This window comes from Psammomys obesus, unplaced genomic scaffold (assembly GCF_907164565.1).
Source record: "Psammomys obesus unplaced genomic scaffold, mPsaObe1.curated_primary_1811, whole genome shotgun sequence".
NCBI lineage: Eukaryota > Metazoa > Chordata > Mammalia > Rodentia > Muridae > Psammomys > Psammomys obesus.
In genome coordinates, this window is record NW_026590699.1 from 2,894,760 (window position 1) to 2,916,339 (window position 21,580).

A 21,580-nucleotide genomic window follows, 5' to 3' on the forward strand; every position below is an offset into this window, starting at 1 on the left:
TGTGTGTGTGTGTGTGTGTGTGTGTGTGTGTGTGTGTGTGTGTGTGTGTCTTCTTGCAGAGGACCCAGATTCAAGTCTATGAACTCACACAGCCACTCACAAATGTCTGAAACTCCAGTTCCAAAGGCCATCTATCTTCTGGCCTCCTCGGACATTGAACACTTATAATGCACAGACATACATGCACACAAAACTCTCATACACATAAAGTAAGGATAAATAAACCTTCTGAAAAATCCACATATTTTTGCATTTATTGCAAGAAAGTCATGTGTGCTATTGCACATATATGGAGGTCAAAGTGCAACTTGCAGGATTTGTTTTTCTCCTACTGTGTGTTGCAGAGCTAGAGCTCAGGTCTTAAGGTACAAGCAGCAAACGTCTTTACATAATGAGCCATTTTGCTGGTGCATCTCCCACTTTGAGACGATTCTCACTACATAGACTAGTCTTGCCTTGAACTTACAGAGATATAACCTATCTATGCTTCCTAAGTGCTGGGATCAAAGGCGTGTGCCACCATGCCTAGTGCCCTTTTAGAAACTGATCTTATGAACATTCCTTGATTATTGAATCCTGAAAAGGACTTGATCATCAAAACCTACAAAGGGCATGATTTTTTATCATGAGTTTCTTTCTGCAAACTATAAAATAAAAGAGATGTGGGGATTACCTACTAAAAGAGAATCATTAAAAGGAATTTAAGCTGATATGTAATGTTCTCCCATAAGGTGTTGATATGCAAATCATTCCTGACTAACGGCTTACCTCTTCTGCCATTCTGTGTTATTGAAAAGAAGCCTTTTAAAAAACACTAACAGTTTCCGAGTTGTAAAGGGCAAGGACATAGTATTACAGAGGAATGGCTCCCTTCCTGGACCGACAAAGCGTTTCAGTTTGGGCAGCATCTGTATGGAGTCTTTTAAGCTTCCAGGTTCTGTGTCTGTTTTCTTGGGATGAGGGTGAGTGCCAGGAGGTAGCCTGGACTACCTACATGTGGCTCTAAGATCCATTCATGGCACAGATGTGATTAAGGAAGGTGCCTATATGGAGCCAGCTCTACTTGAATTGAGGTTGAGGTTTGAGACCTTTTGGGAGCTAGCTTCCCTCCTGTGCTTTTTAGCCTTTGCCCTACGGTGCTACACACTAGGTCAGGCAGCATGGCTGTGTGTGTCCTCCACCTTCATGTCCAGCCTGTGTACCAGAGAATTGATAGACAGCATGCTTTATGACCCCTTTGGGAAGAGCTGCACCATTTCAAATGAGAGTCTGACCATACAGACTCATGTGATTTGGCTTTAGCCTGTGCAGAGCCCTTGTTTCTCAGGCTGCCTTGAGGATACAAGAAAGATCTAAAGTAATGTGTTCTCATGGTGATTATTAACAGAGGTCTGGACAATTAAGAGTAAACACCACAGTTCTGAGTTTGCCAACCTCTTTACCCTAAGGCAGTGACTATCAACTTGCCTAATGCTATGGCCCTTTAATACAGTTCTTTGTGTTGTGGTGACCCTGCTATTTTGTTGCTATTCCATAAGTGTAATTTGCTACTGTTGTGAATCGTAATGCAAATATCTGATATGCAAGATATCTGATATGATCCCCTTGAGAAAGGGGAATTTGACTTCCAATTGGGTCGCAACCTACAGGTTGAGAACCATGGCTCTAAGGAACATTTCAGAAAGAAAAGCAGACCAGCCCCAGGCTTAGGAGAAGCTCTGTTCTAGGCTTACACCTTCCAAAGGCAATGCAAGGCTCTATCTGCCTAGGTGACAGGTCAAAAGGCTTCTTAGAAACCCTGGGTGGTAAACTTTGGAAGAAGCTTTTATCAAGTTTGTATCTTAGAGAGGCTGTTCTTAAAGATGTGATTGGAGGATCCTGTCCTGTTCCCTATTTTCTCCAGCTTCATATGTCTATCCCATTTGCTTTCTGAGTGAAGAATAAGAAATTTTTCTAGAGTCCCCCTTCTTGTTTAGTTTCTTTAGGAGTATAGATTTTAGTATGCTTATCCTATATAATATGCCTAATATCACTTATAAGTGAGTATATATCATGTGTGTCTTTCTGCTTCTGGGTCACCTCACTCAGGATGATCTTTTCTAGTTCCCACCATTTGCCTGCAAATTTCATGATTTCTTTGTTTTTAATTGCTGAATGGTATTCCATTGTGTACATGTACCGTCCATCTTGTTCAAGACTCTTTTCACTTCTGTTTGTAAGTGAAACCACCAAATTAGACCACTCTGTTGGTAGAAAGAAAAGTTTACTGGGGACCAAGCTACCAAGGCTATCTCTTGGGGATAAACAAAGGCAAAATGGAGAAAAAAGCAAGCAGATTTTTATATTATAGTCAGCAGGAAGGGGCTTTGAGCTTATGTAGGCTGTTGCAAGTGGCTGAGAGCTAGATGTCTGTCCTTACCAGAGATAGCTGACCTTTGAGAGGGATTAAAGGAGGTACAGGTAAATAGAAACTTCCTTATGAGATTCCTGAGAAATGCTGAATTTAGGCTTCTGTTACCGAATAGCAGCCCATCTGTTTACCTGGTCAGAGTTACTCTGTTTAGGATATTGTTGTCACCAGCATGGCCATTTTATTGGCCCACTTTGGACCTAACACTGTTGAAGTATTAACATTCATTACTAAACATTATCTTGTAATTGGTTACCCTAGAGTAAATCTTAGTGTTAATTAGCATGATTTTATTATCTGAGCCAATAAAAAAAAAAAACTATTACATTGTTATGTCTCAAACCATTGACCAACTCCAGCAGAGACAGCATTTTTGAGATACCCCTCTCTTGAGTCCCCCAATTCTGTATCTAACATTTCAGTTTCCTTGAAATGCAATGGAGTTAAAGCCCTCAAACACAGAGACTTATGCTAGTATTGCTTTCCAAACTTCATCTCATATAATTTTACTGTTTTCTGGTTTACTTTGGACAAATTCCAGGTCTCTAACTATGATTTTAATCCAGGCTGAATTATTTGTAAGCAGGTAAACCCCATATGAAGCCTATCTAGGAATCACCCAGACAAGCGGTCACATATTGCTATGGTTTGTGATTTTAGAAATTTCTGATGTCTCGAACTAGATGCCATGAAATTCTAGGGGTGCCCACAGTTTGGCTCTTCCTTCCTTTTGCATATTAAAATTTTGAAGAGTTTCCCGGGATAAGACATTGTGGTTCACGGAAGGCCCTTCACTTTTTCATGGAGGCAGGCTCTGATTCCATGTGGCTGTGCTAAATGATGTTGTTCGCTTGCTAGGCATTCTGAAATCTGGACCTGTGAATACTTTTAAAGGACAACCGTCTAGTCATCTAGTTGACTGAGCATATATTTTATCTATTTGACACTTGGTTTTAAAATATTCATATTAAAGATGTCACTAAAACATAATTTATTATAATTCATTTTTTATAACTAGAAAGCATGAAAATCAGGTATATAATGAAGATGACAGTATGAACTTGAGACATGCTCATTTCTCATATACTGTCATATCTAACAGGGATGATGGTGCTGGTTTACTAGTGTTTGTCATTGTATAAAGTGTAGAAATTGGCAAGCAGACATTGACAATGATTTGTTATACATGGAGGCCTCCCTAGTTTCTACACAAGATTTATAAGCTTTGGGCACAATCAATAACTCATAAGAAGATGTGTATATTATGAGGACATGTCCTGTCATTCACAGTGATGTCTGCAGTGAGTATCTTATTCCTCAGCTTTGTCATATATTCTTGACTGCTTAAAGGTCAAATATGCTACTTGTGGTTAGAGCTGCCTTGAAGTTAAGTTACTTAGAAAAAAGACTTTTCTAAAAACATGCAATATTTGTGTCACATATCTCAAGTGCAGCACTGGGAAGAAAGAGACTATGTGGCTATTTATTATGGAGCTAGGTATCAATCTGAAAATGAAACAGACATTAGAACAACCACTGCTGGTTCAATTGGCTGTTATAAGGAAGCAATTATAAAACACTGAGACTGGGATGGATGTGGGTAGTTGTTGTCTTAGCTTCACGCAAAGGGTGAAGCTGCATGCTACACTACTGTGGTGCTTGGATTGTGAAACTACTTGTGAAATGTTATCATATTGACTAACTTCTGTTTCCTTTAAATATGGTTTTCAAAGATGTTAGTCTCTCTCTCTCTATCTCTCTCTCTGCTTCTTTTTCTGTATTTCTCTCTCTTTCCCCTTTCTCTCTCCTGTATTATAATGCCTCCTTGAAATAATAATTGTTCAATTATGAAAACCTTAAAGGTAACTTGTGTACTTCAACCATCAAAAGTAAAAAATATATCCAGTGTCATTTTCCTCACTTTTGGTTATAGGCCATGGTACATGGAAAATCTGCTTGTTTACAAGTACAATGAAAAAGCTTTGAATTTTTGTGTGAATTAACTTCATGTCTATGTATGGGGTGGTAAAGTCTGCTGCAATTAAACAGCCTCTCTGTACAATATGGATTGCGGAGTTTGTTGTGATATACGAGCATGCACTAACCGTTCTTAAGGACACAGTCATCATTTACCAAGGAAGCGGATGCACTTCTGAAATTCTCCACTGTGATACTGTGAACAACTTGGAGTTCCCTAGGAAAACGTGGGAGGGACTTCCCTTGTTTCCTATCCCTCTCAATGTGAGGCTCCGGGCTGAAGAGTGAATGCTTTCAATAAGAATGCTCCCAACTATGGGCAACAAATGGCTGCATCCTTCCCATCCTCCTCCGGGGCATCCTGCTGAAGTTCCTGCTGAGCAGAGATTCCCTTAGCTCTAGACCAGACTCCTAGAGAAGCAGGCCCAAGTTTCAAGGTTCACCACCTTCCTCCCCTGAGCTCTCCTGAAGGAAAAGGGACCATTTCTATCCTCTTGCTTCACCCCCCTCCCCTTTGCCACCTCTAGAGCAAAGGTCCTTTGGGTCAACATAGAAAAGTTATTTTATGGCATGAAAGTTGTTTATGTACCCCATTATGTTCCAGGCTGTGAGAAGCAATTTGGTTAAAGATGCCCCAAAGAAGGCTTCAGGGAGCCCAGGGTCTGAATTGGATTGTAACTGTAACAGTAACTGGATTGCTTTCATCAGTAGATAATTGGGAATAGAGGTCACATAAACGGTGGGATCCTGCACATAGCAAGGATTCCTGAGAGACAAGATGGTATCCCTGGTTACTGAGGGAGGGTGCCAGCTATCCAGTCTTCAAGAGCAGCCAACTTGGATAACTCGCAAGCTTATGTGTGTGCTTGACTGAGAAACTGTGTGTACCACCATCTGTGGCTTAGATGCTATTAGGAAAAGAGAAACCTCTTTTTCCAACTATTATAATAGCCTGCAGCTGTTGGCATCAAATCGTGAGTTTCAAGCTGAAAGGCCACTTTAATTCCCCAACTCATGCCTCACACAGAGGCTGATTATGTGGGTAGAAATGGTTCCTGCCTTCAGCCGCTTCATCCATCCCTAAAGAAAACCCAAATATATTTCTTAAGTTATCCAGCAAGATTTACGACAAAATTAATATAGTGTGTGTAGGGGTGTGTGTATGTGTGTGTGTGTGTATATTATTCACTAGACATATCTATTGACTCTGACCTTGTTTATTTTGTTCAACTGTGAATGATACTTGTGTGTCAAGCCTCCAGGGCAAAACTAAACCCTGAATGACACCCAAAGAAGACTAGGTTAGATTGCAGGTAGTTTCATTTGCGTCTTTCCTGAGAATGGGCAATCAGCTTTCATTTTGCTTTTTTCCTTGGGGGTGTTACTAGCAGTCTTATTGACTGCATTGAACGTGTGTTTTTCTCTATCACATTCATCAAAAACTGGGTTAGAGCAGGTGATTTCATTTAAAAAAAATGTATATTGAAAAAGGAGCTTTGTCCATACTTGAGCACAACATGGTATTGCCCTTGGAAAGTGTACATCTACAGAGTCATTGAGGCTCAAGCAACTTTGTGAGGGTGAATGGCAGGCACAGACACAGTGTGGATACACACCTTTGATTTTTGGGAAAAGGCTATATCTGCAGCCTTCAGAATGGGGAGGCCCCTGAGAGGCAGAGGTGGACCTGTGTTACGTGGTTTGCAGAGCTCTCTCAGGAGAGACACACATGACAGACTGTGGATGCCAGGTAAAGGTGTGTGAGTGTATGTATCGGGGTAGGTGTGGATCAGGGTCTTCTTTAGGAATTCTCAGTCCTATTAGATAAAGAATTTACAACTGAATCAAACTGAAGCTTTTAAGTCCATTTTATCAGCGTTTAAAAGAAAAAAATGTCAGAGCAGGCAACTGTAAATCTCAGCAGCTGTATGGCAGAGGCAGTGGAGAGGGTGGAGTGGAAGTCATGCCTATAAGGCAGCATGAAGGTCAGGCACATGGTGGATAAGCAGCCCCATGGCAGGGAGGGATGTTTTAGAGAAGAGTAAGGAAGCCCAAAATCTTGGGCAGAAAGCCCAGAGTTATAAGGGAAACATGTTTGGCAAGGAGATAAAAAGGAATGAGGTTAAGTTATGCTTTTCTGAATAATCCAAGGAAGCAGAATATATATGGCTACAGACCATAAGCTTCTATACTGGGGTTGGGTTCTAAGAAGGAAAAGTTCAGTGCTTCATTAATGGCATACCTTTCTCCTTAGCATGGCCTAGGGTGCGTTCACCTCCTCTTAGCCAAAGCAACTGAGCCATTCAATTGGAATATTAGGTCTCTGCCAGGCCAGAGAGTCCAGTATCTTGAGCAGTAGGTTATTCTACACTTTAAACATGTATATTTAAGTCCAGATTCTGCATAATGGAGAAAACATGAGTTATATCTTTATAGCAGAGCTCAGTTTCTTTGCATCTGTTTTCCTGTGCAGGGCAGAACCCTGGCCCCTGAGAGTGAACTCTGCTTCTTTTAGACTGTTTGTTCCCTAACCTACTCTAGGAATGTCATCTGGAGAGAGCCTTTTTCCCAACTCAAGTTTGTTTGGAATTCAAGGCCAAGGGTTCTTTTGAGATATCTGAGATTCCAGACTCTCTTCTAGTTCATGTTTTCTCGCTCACAATCACTGAAGATGCTTTTGAAGTTTCTTAGAAATACTACATAATCGCACATATAACAATTATTCAATCCAAGTGTGGCTGACAACTCAGCTTTCTGGTTTTTAAAATTGCTATCCACACACAGGCAGTTTCAGCCATGGACCTCTCTTGCCATCTGTGAAGCATCTTCCTGATGCTGAAGATGGATGGGGGGATACACAATGGATGTGTCCTTTGAGAACAGGTGCACCCTGGCTCACATTTGACTCCTACTGTAAGCCCCTACTGTAAGCTATCCATTATTTACTTTCCTCATCTCGATGGCAGCATTGTAAGCTAAAGGTGTAGTTAATACAAGGGTCTGTGGAGCATCTCAGATTAGCATCACAACCTCCAATAGAGCAGCGTGGGTGGTTTCTCCTAGCAACTGCAGAGCTGGCTGGGATCTGAGGCTCCACAGTCACAAGAGATTGTGCCACTCAGTAGTCCAGGAAAAGAATCAAATCAGGGGCTGAAACTGTGGTATCTCTTCTACACCACTGTAAATTAGAAGCACTTACTCATGAGCCCTGTGCTGTGTGTTTTCAGTATTATGAGACCATATGTCAGATGTTATTTGTTTAGACTTTTGGATTACTTTCATGTAAACAGTGCTGAAATTGACATACTTAAACATTTAGCTTTTTCTCCTTTGAAATTATCCTCGGGACAGAGATTTCTGCAATCAGTACTGCTAGAGTAAGTACTGAGCACCGTCTTCCCATGGCGCTGTCCAGATTGCTCTCCTGAAGGGTTATGACCAATTATGTTGCCTTAAATGGGAAAGCCAATGACCCATGACTACCGCACAGTGTCGTGCTGAAGAGAAAGTATACCATGGTAGTACCTCCCCAAATAAGAGTAAACTATTGATAATAATGAAATTTTGTAATCTTTAATGTTTGGCAAATGCTCTTCAAGAGCCTCTTCACAGAAAACACACAGATTGCTCAGATTCTAGCCTTTGTTGGACATGCCCACCTGGCCTCTTCCCACGGGGCCTCCCAGCATGGAACACCATCCAGCAAGTACTCAGACCTGTGTCTTAGGTCCAAGCTTCTTTTCGTCTCCCACTCTAATGCTGTGGCTTCATTTGCTGAATGTCCTTGTGGTGGGCTCATTCATTTCCCCCATGCTGCTGTGAGCCTTTGGTTTCATTTCTCCTATGTCCTCTTAACGTCAGGTAGTTCATACAAAGACAGAGAGTCTTTGTATTCAATGCCTCAGAGCCCGAAGTACTTTTTAGTATTTACTTATGAATTCCAAGCCACACTCTGACTTCCATTGGAGGAATGGACAGCTAGTTTAGATGCATTTCATACTTTGTGATCCTCCCCCATCTTTTCCATTATCCTTGAGTGTTTTGTTATTTGTGAGAGGATACACAGGATTCCTGCTCTTTCTAACAGTGTCTGAGGGTCTCATATGATCTCTGTGTTAATTACCTTTGTGTCACTGTGACAAATTATTAGAAATAAGCATTTTAGGGGGAAAAGGGTTTATTTTGGCTCACAGTTTTAGGGAATTCAGTCCATTGTTGCCTGGGCCCTGTGTGCTTGGCCAGCACATCATGGTGATGAGAAGGTCTGGAGAAGGTAGTAAACTTCATGGTGGATAGGAAACAATGTGCAAGAAAGGAAACTGAGCGAGTACAATCATCCCAGTCATGCACCAGTGGCCGTTCCTCTAGCTGGACCCCCACCTCCCAAGCTTTCCACCGAAGCCTCCCTACCTGCTGGCAGTCAACGCATGAGTGTGTGTGTGTGTGTGTGTGTGTGTGTGTGTGTGTGTGTGTGTGTGTGTCTGTGTGTCTGTGTATCTGTCTGTTGGTAGGGTGGGTGTCTAAGTATTGTCCTGCATAGCTGTTTCTTCAGTCTGTCCATGTGGCTTTGAAAAGGGAGTCAGGATATTCTCATATGCATTGGTAGCTCCAGAGAGACAGCAACATGGGTAGGAGCCTTCTGTGGGGGTGTTGTTTAGCTCTGAGATTTGACTGGCCAGAGTCACACCTGATGCGTAGACTAGCTCACATTCCTGATTTGTGGGTAAGCCTATAGCCATAGCATGGGAGCAGTACATGCTGCCATCCTAGAATCTTTACTTGTAAATATTTAAATATTTAAGACAGAGTCTCATTCTGGAGTCGGGGGTGACCTCAGACTCACAAAGTTCCAATTGCCTCTACTTTCTATGCTTCTATTAAAGGCATGAACCACTATACCCCAAAAACATAATTATTTTAATTATAAACCACAATAGTCATTACAGCATTTATGCAAAGAGTAATTGCTAGCTTTGTGATTCCACAGTTCCTATATTATTTGTACCGAAGGATTGAGTTAAACAAAACAAAGCATAGTTTGCCGCTGGAGGCACAGAGAACAGTGATGTGTCTCCCTTGCGGAGAAACATCAAGTTGATGTTCACTCAGCATTTCAGACAGGCCTTTCTTTTTGCTATCTCTTCTATTACTTTGTAACTTTGTTTCTGCATGTTATTTCTTGCTAAGGTAATAAACTTTTTCAGGATGCTTTTGTGTATGTGCTGTGATTCCACAGATGCACACACTAAGGGCATGGGAATATAATTCTCCTCCTACTAATTATTACTTGACTCATCCAGGGTGACATCCAAAGCTTGGAAGAGACAGTTTCAACGTCCTCAGGAGCTGACTACACTTACATTCTTGTTCCTCCTCTACAGTCCCTTTGAGCCCAACACCTGCTGGGATCCTGATGCTGTTTCTTTCTCGTTTCAGCTTATGAGTTACAGAACTGCCCAGACCCACCTGCATTCCAGAACGGTTTCATGATCAACTCAGATTACAGTGTGGGCCAGTCGATCTCCTTCGAGTGCTACCCAGGCTACATCTTGCTCGGCCACCCCGTGCTCACCTGCCAGCATGGCACCAACAGGAACTGGAACTACCCTTTCCCACGGTGTGATGGTAGGATTCTCACCTCCCTTGGGTACAGCTGAGCTTCTCACAGGGAAGAATAGACGAGGACTATTCACCAAATACGCAGTACTTCATTAGTTTAGTCAGCAGATAGGTACTGAGCTTCTCCTACAATATTCTCTGCAACATGATTCAGAATGATGTCACATAGTAGGAACTTGAATGAATGTATAGTCTTCATGCTTGGAAACTCTAAAAAATAATAAAGTACAAACACTTAAAGCTCAACTTCAGACACAGAAGCCTGTCAAAAATCACAGCTACCCTATCGCCCCCCCCCAAAAGGGAGGTAATGTAGCTCTTTAACCTTCACAGTGGTTACAGGGGACATATAGTAGTCTTTTTTCTTTCTTTTTTTACTATTTGCTACTTGTCTTGTTGCTGTGACAAAATTCCTAACAAAAGCAACTTAAAAAAGAAAGGGCTCGTTCTGACTGCAGTTTGAGGGAACCTTCCATCATGTTGAGGAAACCGTGGTTGCAGGGTGGAGGCAGCTTGTCAAGAGGCATCTCTTCAGGAAGCACAGAGGAGGAATGCTGGTTCTCAGTTCACTTTCTCCTTTTCGTTCAGTGTTAAGATTGGGATAGTACCACTAACATTTGTGGTAGATCTTCCTATTACCCTAACCTGGGAAATCCTTCGCAAGTATGCCCAGAGGGCTGTTTCCATGCTGACTTTAAATCTCATCTAGTGGCGATTAACCATCTCACTGTTTGCTCAACTTTTATATTAATCTCATGCTGCATTTGCGTTGAGAAATTAGATCATTTTCATAGGGAAACTTGAAGCATTTGCTTCTCTGAGACAGAACACTTTAGGAGGAAGAAACAGCATTAGCATAAACACACAGTAGGAATTCTTCCAGAAAGCTGAAGCCTAACTGCTTGGATTGTTTGGAGTTGTTAGAGTTTGCCTGGGCCCTGGCAGCTCTAAGAACCTAGGCATGGCTGCCTGTTCTCAGCAGGCCAATGAAAGAAACAAGAAATTGTGAAAAATTTGTATTCACTATGGTCATATTGGGATTAAAAAGAAAGTAATAGTGACCTCTAGCCACCAAGGTTGAGGTCCTGACATGAGGCTTAGTTTTAGAGAGAAGGCAAGAGGTACAAATAATTAAGCATGATCCTGAGCACCACTTAGCCATCCTTGTGTCAGCTCCAGCCCTTGTGAAAGGGGGTCTTACAGTTACCAGGCTTGTGAGGCTGTGGCTGGCACCACGTTACAGACTTTTCCCTCTTCCCGCCTGAGATGCCTGGGGAAATAACAATTTCTTGCCCCACATTATTTCAGTAGCCTGGGAGCCACAGGGAGGGCTATCTTTAGAGCACTTCCATCAGCCAGCCAGGATCTTTCCATGGTGACTCTGATTTCTATAAGCTCCTGGCATCTGGCAGCTGAGCATCTGTAGAGTGTGGTCTAGGCTCACAGCCTGCTCTGCCTCTGAGCAGAAATTGCACTGTCCTGACTTTTAGGGTAACTTTGGCATTTCTGCATTACCAAGCTAAAACAAACTGCATAGCATCTAGGAGAGGGTGTCTTAAAGAGAACTCACTCTCTAGCCTGGATTCTGCATTACACATGCAGCACCTTTGAATGAATGATAATGAAATCTCCAACTTCATGGGCCTTTGAAATGCTAAGCACCTCTATCTCATGGGGAAGGGAAGGTACCTAGCTGTGAAATTTTACTGAAGCAGGAAAAAAAAAAAAAAAAAAAGAGCGTGTGGTGTGCTTTAAAAATCCATCTCACCTAGCTTTACCCTTCTGATAATCTTAAGAACAACTATAAAAATAAGTAGCCTCTTAGCTGTATTTAAAAATTCAAATACTTATTTAACTACATATGAAACAATGTTTTTAAATGTGTCAGGTTTTTCTGCTTCTCATTAAGATGTTTTAAAGAATATTTACATCTACTTTCCATTTGAAAACTCTTGTCCAGGGGTGAGGGTGCGGTTCAGTGCCACAGACATTGAACTGAGAAGGCCGTGTATTCATTCCCGTCTTCACCAAAATAAAACAAAGGAGGAACCAGGACAACACCTTAGCACACTGACAGCTGTCAATTACTTTGAAATTATCAGGATTTCAATTTTTTTTTTTCTGATTTCCAGGTTTAACTTGAGTCCTTTTAATGCCCACATAAGAGGTCAAATTTTTTTTTGTTTTTACTTTACATTAATGTTAATAGGAAATTAAATATTTTTTTTTTTACTTTTAAGCTTGGTTTTCTAATATGGAAAAAAACTGCTGAGGAGAATCAAGAGTCTGTATTGTTTAGCAGAATTTAGATGTGATGCCATCTTTTTGGCATTTTCTTTATATTTCAAAATATTTTGCTTTTATGCTTATCTGTATATCTGGGTGTGGTGTACATGTGCATGTATGTATGTATGTGTAAACGTGTGGAGGTTAGAGGTCAGCATTGGTTATCTTCCTCTCAACTTTAGTTTTTGAGACAAAGTCTCTCACTGAGCTCAGGACTCACTGATAAGCTAGACTGGTTGACTGGTCAACGAGCTCTAGAGGTCTTTCTGTACCTCCTAAACTGGGGTCACAGGTGTCACAACCCAGGGCTACTTCAGTGGGTTCTGGGTCGTTTGAATATGTTAGTACAGCCTATGACTGGGAAAAGATGCGGCCCTCCAGAGTCAATGCAAGGTAACATATTGACTGTCTGCTTTGGAAAATCTATCCAGTTCCAGTGCCAAGCCTCTCTGCTGTAGCTATATGCATGGACATGACTGACAGATGTTCACCTGGGCAGCTCACATCTTTATTGCCCTCAGTCTTCTGGCTTGTCCTTCTGGACCAGCTGGCTCTTCACTGCTCATTCAGGAGAGGCTTCTGTGTGCTTCTGAGCTGCCTTCCAGGAGGCCTGACTGTCTGGCCAGACCTCTCTCTAAGCAAGGATGTGATGCTCACCCCCACCTCCTGCAATCAAGTCTCAGATTTTAAAATATGCTGAAACATACCAGACATGCAAAATCATATCATAACTTAACGACTAAATTCAATTAAGAGGACTATGCAGGGCTTTCTAAGAAGCGTTCAATATAGGTTTAACATTTTCTCCATGTTGGATTACATTTTCAGTAATTAGCATAGAGTTTTAACAAAAACCACTTTGCCTGTGTAATGTTAAAGCTAAAACTAGAGTCCTTGTTTTCTAAGGAGTGAAGACTATTGTGATGTCGCTCACTCTCTCTGCACAGAGGACACACCATCCTGCAATGCTTTTTGTAATCCACAGAGTCTATGCCCTTCTGGCAGGCTGCAGTCCTGTGCAGGGCTGGAGCACTCTCCATGATTGTGCAGGGCAGACACCTTGGACACTGTCTTCAGAGGTCCTATTCTATGAGGCTCAAATACTTGAGAAGAAAAATACGGGTACTTGGAGCAACTTCTGGGTATCTGCATTAAAAATTGTCCAGTTCAGATCAGTCATACTGAAAAATGCTAGACTTCACTGTAACCACTCTCACCCCTGTACTAAGCCAATTCATATTCATATACCAAAAATATTTATAGGTTAAGTTGTATAAGAATCTGTAATATACAATTAGTGTATTTTTAGTTTATCTGAGTAAAAACTGTAATCTAAAGATATATGTACTAAAGCAAATACATGCAAAATAACATCCTAAAAAGAAACTAAAGGCATTTCTGTTCTGTCTTGTTTATTATTGTATGTGGGCCTCCCCACACATGTATGCACCTGTGCCATGGCACTCGTATGAGGACAGCTTTGTGGAGTTGATTTTCTCTTCCACCTTTACCTGGATTTTAGGTAATGAACTCAGATTGTCAGGATTAGACACATGCCTTTACCTACTGTGCAATCTTGCCTTTTTTCTTCCCTCTTTCCCTTTCTCCCTCCCTTCCTTTCGGCCTTCTTTCTTTTCTCTTTCTTCTTTTCTCCCTCTGTAATCCAGGCTGCCCTCGAACTCCATGTGCTCTCCTGTTCTGCCTTCTCAAAGCTGAGATTGCAGACATGTACACCACTCCTAACTCAAAGTATGATTGTCTTATTGCCACTAACATAATTGCATAGGAACCAGTTCAAGGATGGTTATAATTGTCAAGATAGGGTTTAAAAGTACAATTTATTAAATTACATATAATTTGATACTATAGGTATGTTTGAAGTTATAAATATAGTTAAAATTTGCCGGTATCTTAAAAGTTACTTATTATTATTTTATGTGTATGGGTGCTCTGCCTTCATATATGAGTGAACCACCTATGCGTCCATTGGGAAATGACCCTACTTATGAGTGGTCATAACATAATAATAAAATCAATTAAAAAGCAAAAGTACACAAAAGAAACTGAGTCTTGGGTCAACATGAAGTAACACCCATGAACATGCAAGGATGTTGGTGCAGCCAGTCCCTACAGTGTGTGTGTCATGCTGTTCCTTCTCTTGACCATCAGATATGAGACCTGCAGAGCAGATCTCTCAGCAGAGCAAAGGCTAGTGAAGGCAGGCTGTTGCTAGCAGGGAAGGGTTCAGTCTCCGCCTTCCAAGAGCCAACAGAATGATGATAGACATCTTGGAGCCACACCATAGATAAGCCAACAAGAGCCCCTGGGAAGACTCTAAGGAGGTGGTGACAATAAGTTGGGTTAAAATCCAAGCCCACTCACACAGCTAGACAAAAGGAAAGCACAGGTTGATCATGTAGACGAGACCTCAGTCCAGAAGACTGGAGAGGGAGGGAGCTCCATTCTCTGGGACAATAAATGGCTGGTGGGGGCAGTACGGTGTGAGGCCACTTATGTATCCCAGGTCTCAGCTGGCTCTACTTCCTCACTCATTGATGGTTGGAACTGAGGCCCTGAGGGATGTTTGTTCAGTTATGTTTCAAATCCTGGCTTGTCTGATTCCAATCCTCACTTAATCTTTGCACTGTCAAATTTCTAAAAAGCTCTACATGACCCTTGTTCTTCTCTGGTGATCTAGAGTTGAGCCATTTCAGTCTCTTTGATCATTTGTTGAAACCAGCATGTGACTGTGATGTCTCAGGTGCATGGTGTTTTAGAACTTTGTGTCTGCCATCGTCGTCATCATCATCATCATCATCATCTCTCTCTCTTTCTCTCTCTCTTTCACTGTGTGTGTGTTGTGTCTTCACTGCATCTAAATTCTAAGATTTTTGTGACAAAAATTTGACAGCCATGGAACCTGGTTTGGGAGTAATCTCAAAGTTGACCTGTGCCTGTCACTGCCTGTCCTCACTGGAATGAAACACGGTGATTGGTTTGGGTCAACTTAATATAAACCTAGACATATCTGGGAACATATGAGAAAATTCCCCCATCAGGTGGGTCTGTAGGCACCTCTGTGGGGGCACTGTATTAATTAATGATTGATGTGCCAGAGCCAGTCCACTGTGGGTGGTGTTATTTCTCAACAGGTGCCCTGAACTCTATATAAAATGTAATTTGAGTAAGCCTTGGGGAGCAGCCCAATAAACACCATTCTTCCATACTCTGCTTCAGTTCCTGCCTCTGGGTTTCCTCATTGAGTTACTTCCTTGGCTTTCCTTCACGATGGCTGCAAGCTGTAAGCTGGAATAAACTCTTTCTTCCTCCAAGTTGCTTTTAGTCATGGCCTTTATTGGGGCAGTCGAAAGCAAACACATGCACCCCAGGCTGTAGTGCTATGTGGTCATCTGCCTTTTCCAGAAGTAAAATAATTGCCATGGCAACAATAAACGTCAATTTTAAGTACAGACAAAAAAGATCAATTGCTATGTCTATATACAACCAAGCACTGGTAGAGTTGGCAGCGTTTTTGTGAAGGATACTGAAGAAAGTTTATCTTGCTTCCTCAGGTACAGATCTGCAAAGAATTGATAATGTCTTTGTTTTGAGGCGAATAGGCTTAACTGCCTCTCTTTCAGAGGCTTAAATAGGCTTTAGCAAAGTGGCAGAAAACAAAACCACTTAGTTCCCTATTTAGGTCTGGTTTCCATATAAGCCATTGCACTGGACAGCCCAATGGATTATCAGCTCAGCCACAGGCGATGACTGACAGGATTTCTTTAATCGTATGGGAATGACTATCCTGGGGGATTTTGAAGACTTGAGGAATACATTAAGTGAGACTGAGATAAGTTATAAGTATAATTGTCCTGAAGTTTCCAGATTTTAGGGGAATAAGTCTGACAAAGAAGTAGCAGACATATTTCACAGTTATTTCTCGCAGGGGAAAAAATTGACTTTAGACATCAGAATCATTACCTACTTCTGAAAATCAACCACCTTAGCCTATTTTCAATGTCTCCCTTTTCAGCTCCCTGTGGGTACAATGTGACATCACAGAATGGTACCATTTATTCCCCTGGATTTCCAGATGAGTACCCAATTCTGAAGGACTGCCTGTGGCTGGTCACTGTGCCTCCAGGGCATGGCGTATACATCAACTTCACCTTGCTGCAGACGGAGGCTATAAATGACTACATCGCTGTCTGGTATGACTCCTCCTAGGAAATAGCAGTCCCTGCTGGTGGGGGCTTGGCCCTTGCCTCTGATTCCTTAGGTTACATGTTTACAAATGATCTGTGTGGGTATGTCTTGAAAGAAGAATTCACCAATAAAGTAAAGCCGTACAGAGGAAATTTCAAGGCATATGCCTAGTTTGCTATTAGATAGACATAACCAGATCGCTTGAGTGTATGGGAACAGTCATGATTATTTTATTTCAAATTTTGGTTTAATTAAATTATTAATGGTTTTAAAAATAAGGTCTTTATTTGTAATCTAAGCTAGCCTTGAACTTATAGAGGTCTTCTTGCCTCCACCTTCTGAGTACTGAAATTGCAAGTGTGTGCCACCACACCTGGCTTATTCCACCATGTTAAGGACATATATATATATATGTGTGTGTGTGTGTGTGTGTTTATAAGGGCAATATATATGTATATACATATATAAACAAATATATGTATGTATGTGTATGTAATTAAAGAAATGCTATGATATGATTTCCCTTTAACGAATGCATGAAAGAACATGAAGTGTTTGCTCAGGGCATTTCTCATCCAGGATTGCATAGGCTCAGTTCCCCATGAGCCCTGCAGAAGAATCTGGGTCAGAAATGTGATGAATATGAATCTACTAGGTAAAACCTTTGAAAATGACATGCTCCACCTAACAGATCTCAGGTGCAATTTAAAGGAGAGGATGAAATGAGTATTCTTCCTCCTCCTATAATGGGAAAGTCAGAAGGTACCTCTGGGCTACCAGGAGGGTAGCACTGTTGAATTTACAGATGACCAGTATTTGTGCATTTGTGAAGTATGTGTCAGTATCTGTAGGCTATATCTTCCTGTGCACTGGCCACATTGTGAATGTGGCTGCACAGCTTCAGCTGTAACACTGAACTTTTTCGTCTGATGGCCTCATTTCTTTTCCAGGGATGGTCCTGACCAGAACGCACCTCAGCTTGGGGTCTTCAGTGGAAACACAGCCCTCGAGACAGCATACAGCTCCACCAACCAGGTCCTGCTCAAATTCCACAGCGATTTCTCCAATGGAGGCTTCTTTGTCCTCAATTTTCATGGTCAGTTTATTTTTTAGCTTCAGTGGCTGGGGCGTAGAGTCCCAGGAAAGCCCCCACTATGCACACACATTTTATCTTCAGCTGTCTCAGACCCTGTTGGATTGTCCCACGTGGATGCCATAGTGTCCTGGAAACCATTTGTGGCGGGCAATATCTCTGTTTTCAGTTTATGTCATCAGGTCATATTGGCAGCACCCTGGGATTCATTCCTACATAAATGTAGAGGAGACCTTGTTGTAGTGACCACTGTGATTCACTTGACTTACGTGCAGGTTTGCATGTCCCTGACTTTAAGGAACTGTTGTAGAAAGCATCACATAATGACCAATGGGCCGACACCAACCTCATGATGTTTTGGAGAACAGTAGAACATGTCACCAGCCCCTTTTCTCCTAGGATGATCCTCAGGACAAGAGAGACAGATGAGTTGGTCTAACTTAGTCATGCTATGGTGGGATAATTTCAGTAGTGATTTCCAAAAGAGGGGCAGGCAGTGTCATACAATTGGGTCCTTTTTATCCCTTGGGCTTCAGGTATTACTAGGCATTTAACAGTCAAAGTTAAATGGACTTTGGAGAGAGTGATTTGCATGTGCCCGTAGCCTTGTGACTTAATCATTCAGAAAAGATAACCACAGCTGCTATCATTTTTCATAAACCTACTGTAGCATTTCAACTGAAGAGGTGCCCGCCTCCCCCAGCAGTGCCACAAGCTGACCTGCTTACAGAAGATGAAGACTTTGAAATAGGTAACTCATCTCTGCTTTCCTTCATTCCACACTGTGGGATCTGGCTTCTTAGAGCTTTTTCTGATGCAGACTTTAGGCAAGCTGCAGATTTTAACCACACAGGAAAAATCGCCCAAAACGTTGTAGGGCCTTATACCAACACTATGGACCAAATACTTTCATGGTTTATGTTTTGCTTTTGGCATTTTAAGACTTTTTCTGTGTGGCATTACTATTTTTCTTTACATTTTCAGAGTCTGGCTTAGAATCTGAATGTATCTGAATGTGTAAATAATGACCTTCAAATGAGAGTCATTGTAGGATGTACTTAGTAAGAATATTTAGACATGTTACCACTGCTTTGTTTTTAATTATGGTCTCGTTCATTAGTCATTGGTCCTGTTAGGAAAACAGCCACAGCCTATGTTGGCAGTGCAATTATTAGAATCCAGGATTTCTCAGTCTCCTTTACAAAGCTGTATTCCTGTGGTCATACTGTATTGCAGAATTCTGGTCCAATATTATGGTCCAGGTCCTGCTCTACTCAAGATGGCTAAGCTAATTGAAACAGGGTGTTTCCCTGGTTAGGACTATGACGCAAGCCCCATTTATTCTGCTGAAACCATTTCCTCATTCCACTCCACAGCCTTTCTTAGATCCCAGACATCTATGGCACTTCTGTTTATTTAGTAAGGCATTTGAAAAGTGGGACAAATTATTGTTCTTGGTCAAGGAAGGGAACAGCTAGATATGGTCTATTTTTAGTAATTTTAAGTTTTATAAACTAAGAGTTGAAACTGGGCTTTTCAGAGACATACTTAACGCGAATGCAGACACACTGAGATGGTTTGCTCATTGACATAGTTTATTAAGCACTCACAACTGATTGGCACAGTCACAGCAGTCAAATGTTCTGGGAATGTCGATCCCAGGGTGTTGGGTTGATTCTTTCAGGGGACTTCGTAAAGTACCAGTGCTACCCTGGATACACGCTGTCAGGGAGCGACATGCTGACTTGCAAGCTCAGCTCACAGCTACAGTTCCAAGGCTCTCCACCCACTTGTGAAGGTATGTTGGACCCTGGTGCTTGGGTTGCTATGACAGTCTGTGGGGATAGGTTTGGATTTGATCCAGGTCTGTGCTGAGACAGTTCCGCAAACAAGCTGCCAACAGAGGTATTGGAAGACCTCTGAGATTTAGCTGTTCCTCAAAAATAAACCTAACGTCTTACTCTCACTCTTCCCAACCAATTCATCACGGAAATTTTCAAATGCAGCAAAATTATAATATTAAAGAGCAGCTGATATCCATTGAGGATATTACAGCCCTTCTTCATATCTCTCCAATCTGCCTCATGTTTTGTGCCCATCTCAAGCAAACTGAGCATCCTGAGATTTCCCTGTCAACACTTCATCTGGATTTAGGTACCTCATGGGTAACACTTCAAGTATAAAAATGTGTAAACAATGAAATAGATCCACCTTTGGTTGCACATATGCTTCTAAATAAACAAACCATGTACCAGGACTTAGATGAGTTACAATTAAAGAACGGGTTCTAGGCTTCACCTTATGGTCTAGGGACAAGAATACAATTAGAGCACTCAAGAAATGTAATTTAGTAGAGGCCACTTTTAATTGTAGTGGGAAGAAAACAGCTTCAGGTCCTCCAAGTAGGCTAAGCACAGCATCTTCGTTCACTGCCAGTGTTTTCCACTTACTCTACACAATCATGGTTCTGATGGGGAGCACCTGTGATGCCTTGAGATTAAGACACATTCCAAAAAGCAGGCTACAGGTAGGAATGAATGGCCAGGGAATGTGCACAATGTCTTAGATCACTCAGAAAATTTGACCTCGGAAGCACTAAGCATGGGGAGAAAGCTGAGCTGGAGAGTGGCCACCCTGGTCTCCTCCAGGCAGAGTAAACTTCTGTTGCATTAAGCCACAGCTTATCATCATCTTCCAAGTGCTCAGCTTCCAAGCTGTGACCTGGAGCTAGGAGGCCTGAGTCATTTTCTGGGGTAAACTGAATGTCTGTATTGGCACAGTGTTAATGACCTTGGGACTCTCTTCTCAAGATGAGAGAATACATACTGTTAAACTTTTGCCACTTTATACTCACCAGCACATTTTAAAGGTACATTTTAACCTCAAACAAAGTTTCTCAGGATGGAGAGTTATAAACAAGCCTAGAAAAGGCATGTGTATTCTTCAGTATTGCACTCAGAGAAAGAAGACCACCCCTTCATTATATTGTCCTGTCCAGATTAACTCAGTGTCTGTTTAAATGAAGTTTAACTCATTTCCATCTGAAAAGCCGAGTAAGCCTACATGATGGTGGACCCACTACCTCAGCCCCCTGTGCCCAAAATTGTCCTGTGGGTGCAGCTTTCCTCAGGCTCAGCTGTGGCTCTGTCTGGAGGTTGGAAGCCCGTGACTCTCCAACTCTGTAGCTACTGTTTCCAACAGCCCTGGGCTCTTTTTTCTTCTCAAGCAAATCATCAAAAGGAGATGAGATGAGGAAAATCTTAGCTGTGTTTTTACAAGCAACTCATTATTTTGGAAGAGCTCAGATGCCTGTCTTGTGCCTGACCCTAATCACCTAAGCACTTAATTATAATCTTTCTCTATTTTCTAATTAGTTTGTAGGACTCAAGTGGGGGTCAGCCCCTCAATGAGCTCTTGATGGAAATACTTCCTTGTGTGTTATACACTCTCTGACAGCTGCCAAGAGTTTGGCGGAAGGGCAATGGAAAGGGGTACAGACTGATCTCTGGAAGGTCTCAGTGTGTCCTGAGAACATGCCACCATGTTAGATGCTCCCATAATTCAGAAAAAAACTGAGCAACACATGATGACAAAGTAGTATTTACCATGTTCAGGAAAACAAACAAAAATATCTTTTAAAGGAGAAAGAACAATGAATAAAGCACTGGAGGCAGAAAAAGGTGCCTGGCACCCAAGAAAAAGGAGCAGGCTGCCTCTTGTGTACTTTAAGGAAAAGAGCTAAGAGAGCTGGCTTTCTCAGAGCTTGGCTTTTGCTAGGTCTTGAATGATAATTGGCTTCATCCTACAGACCACTAGGAACTCACAATAGTCTTTAGAACATGCACTAAAAATAGACTTGGGCCAGTGAGATAGCTTGGTGTGTAAGGGTACTTGTCACCAAGCCTGGACACCTGAGTTTGATTCCCGAGTCCTACAGGGTAGAAGGAGAGAGCCAGCTCTCAGTCTTTGTTTTTCTGACCTCCACATGA

The 21,580-nt window shown here is 41.8% G+C and overlaps 1 protein-coding gene across 1 annotated transcript in view; it reads left to right on the forward strand.

Annotated features, from left to right (window-relative positions):
• Nucleotides 1-21,580, forward strand: part of Csmd1 (CUB and Sushi multiple domains 1) — a 1,555,059-nt gene that overhangs the window by 1,422,379 nt on the left and 111,100 nt on the right. The window contains exons 42-46 of the mRNA XM_055608400.1: nucleotides 9,824-10,012; nucleotides 16,326-16,503; nucleotides 17,449-17,594; nucleotides 18,262-18,342; nucleotides 19,276-19,389. Coding sequence (XP_055464375.1) covers nucleotides 9,824-10,012; nucleotides 16,326-16,503; nucleotides 17,449-17,594; nucleotides 18,262-18,342; nucleotides 19,276-19,389 — 708 coding nt within the window. The remainder of the gene's footprint in view (nucleotides 1-9,823; nucleotides 10,013-16,325; nucleotides 16,504-17,448; nucleotides 17,595-18,261; nucleotides 18,343-19,275; nucleotides 19,390-21,580) is intronic.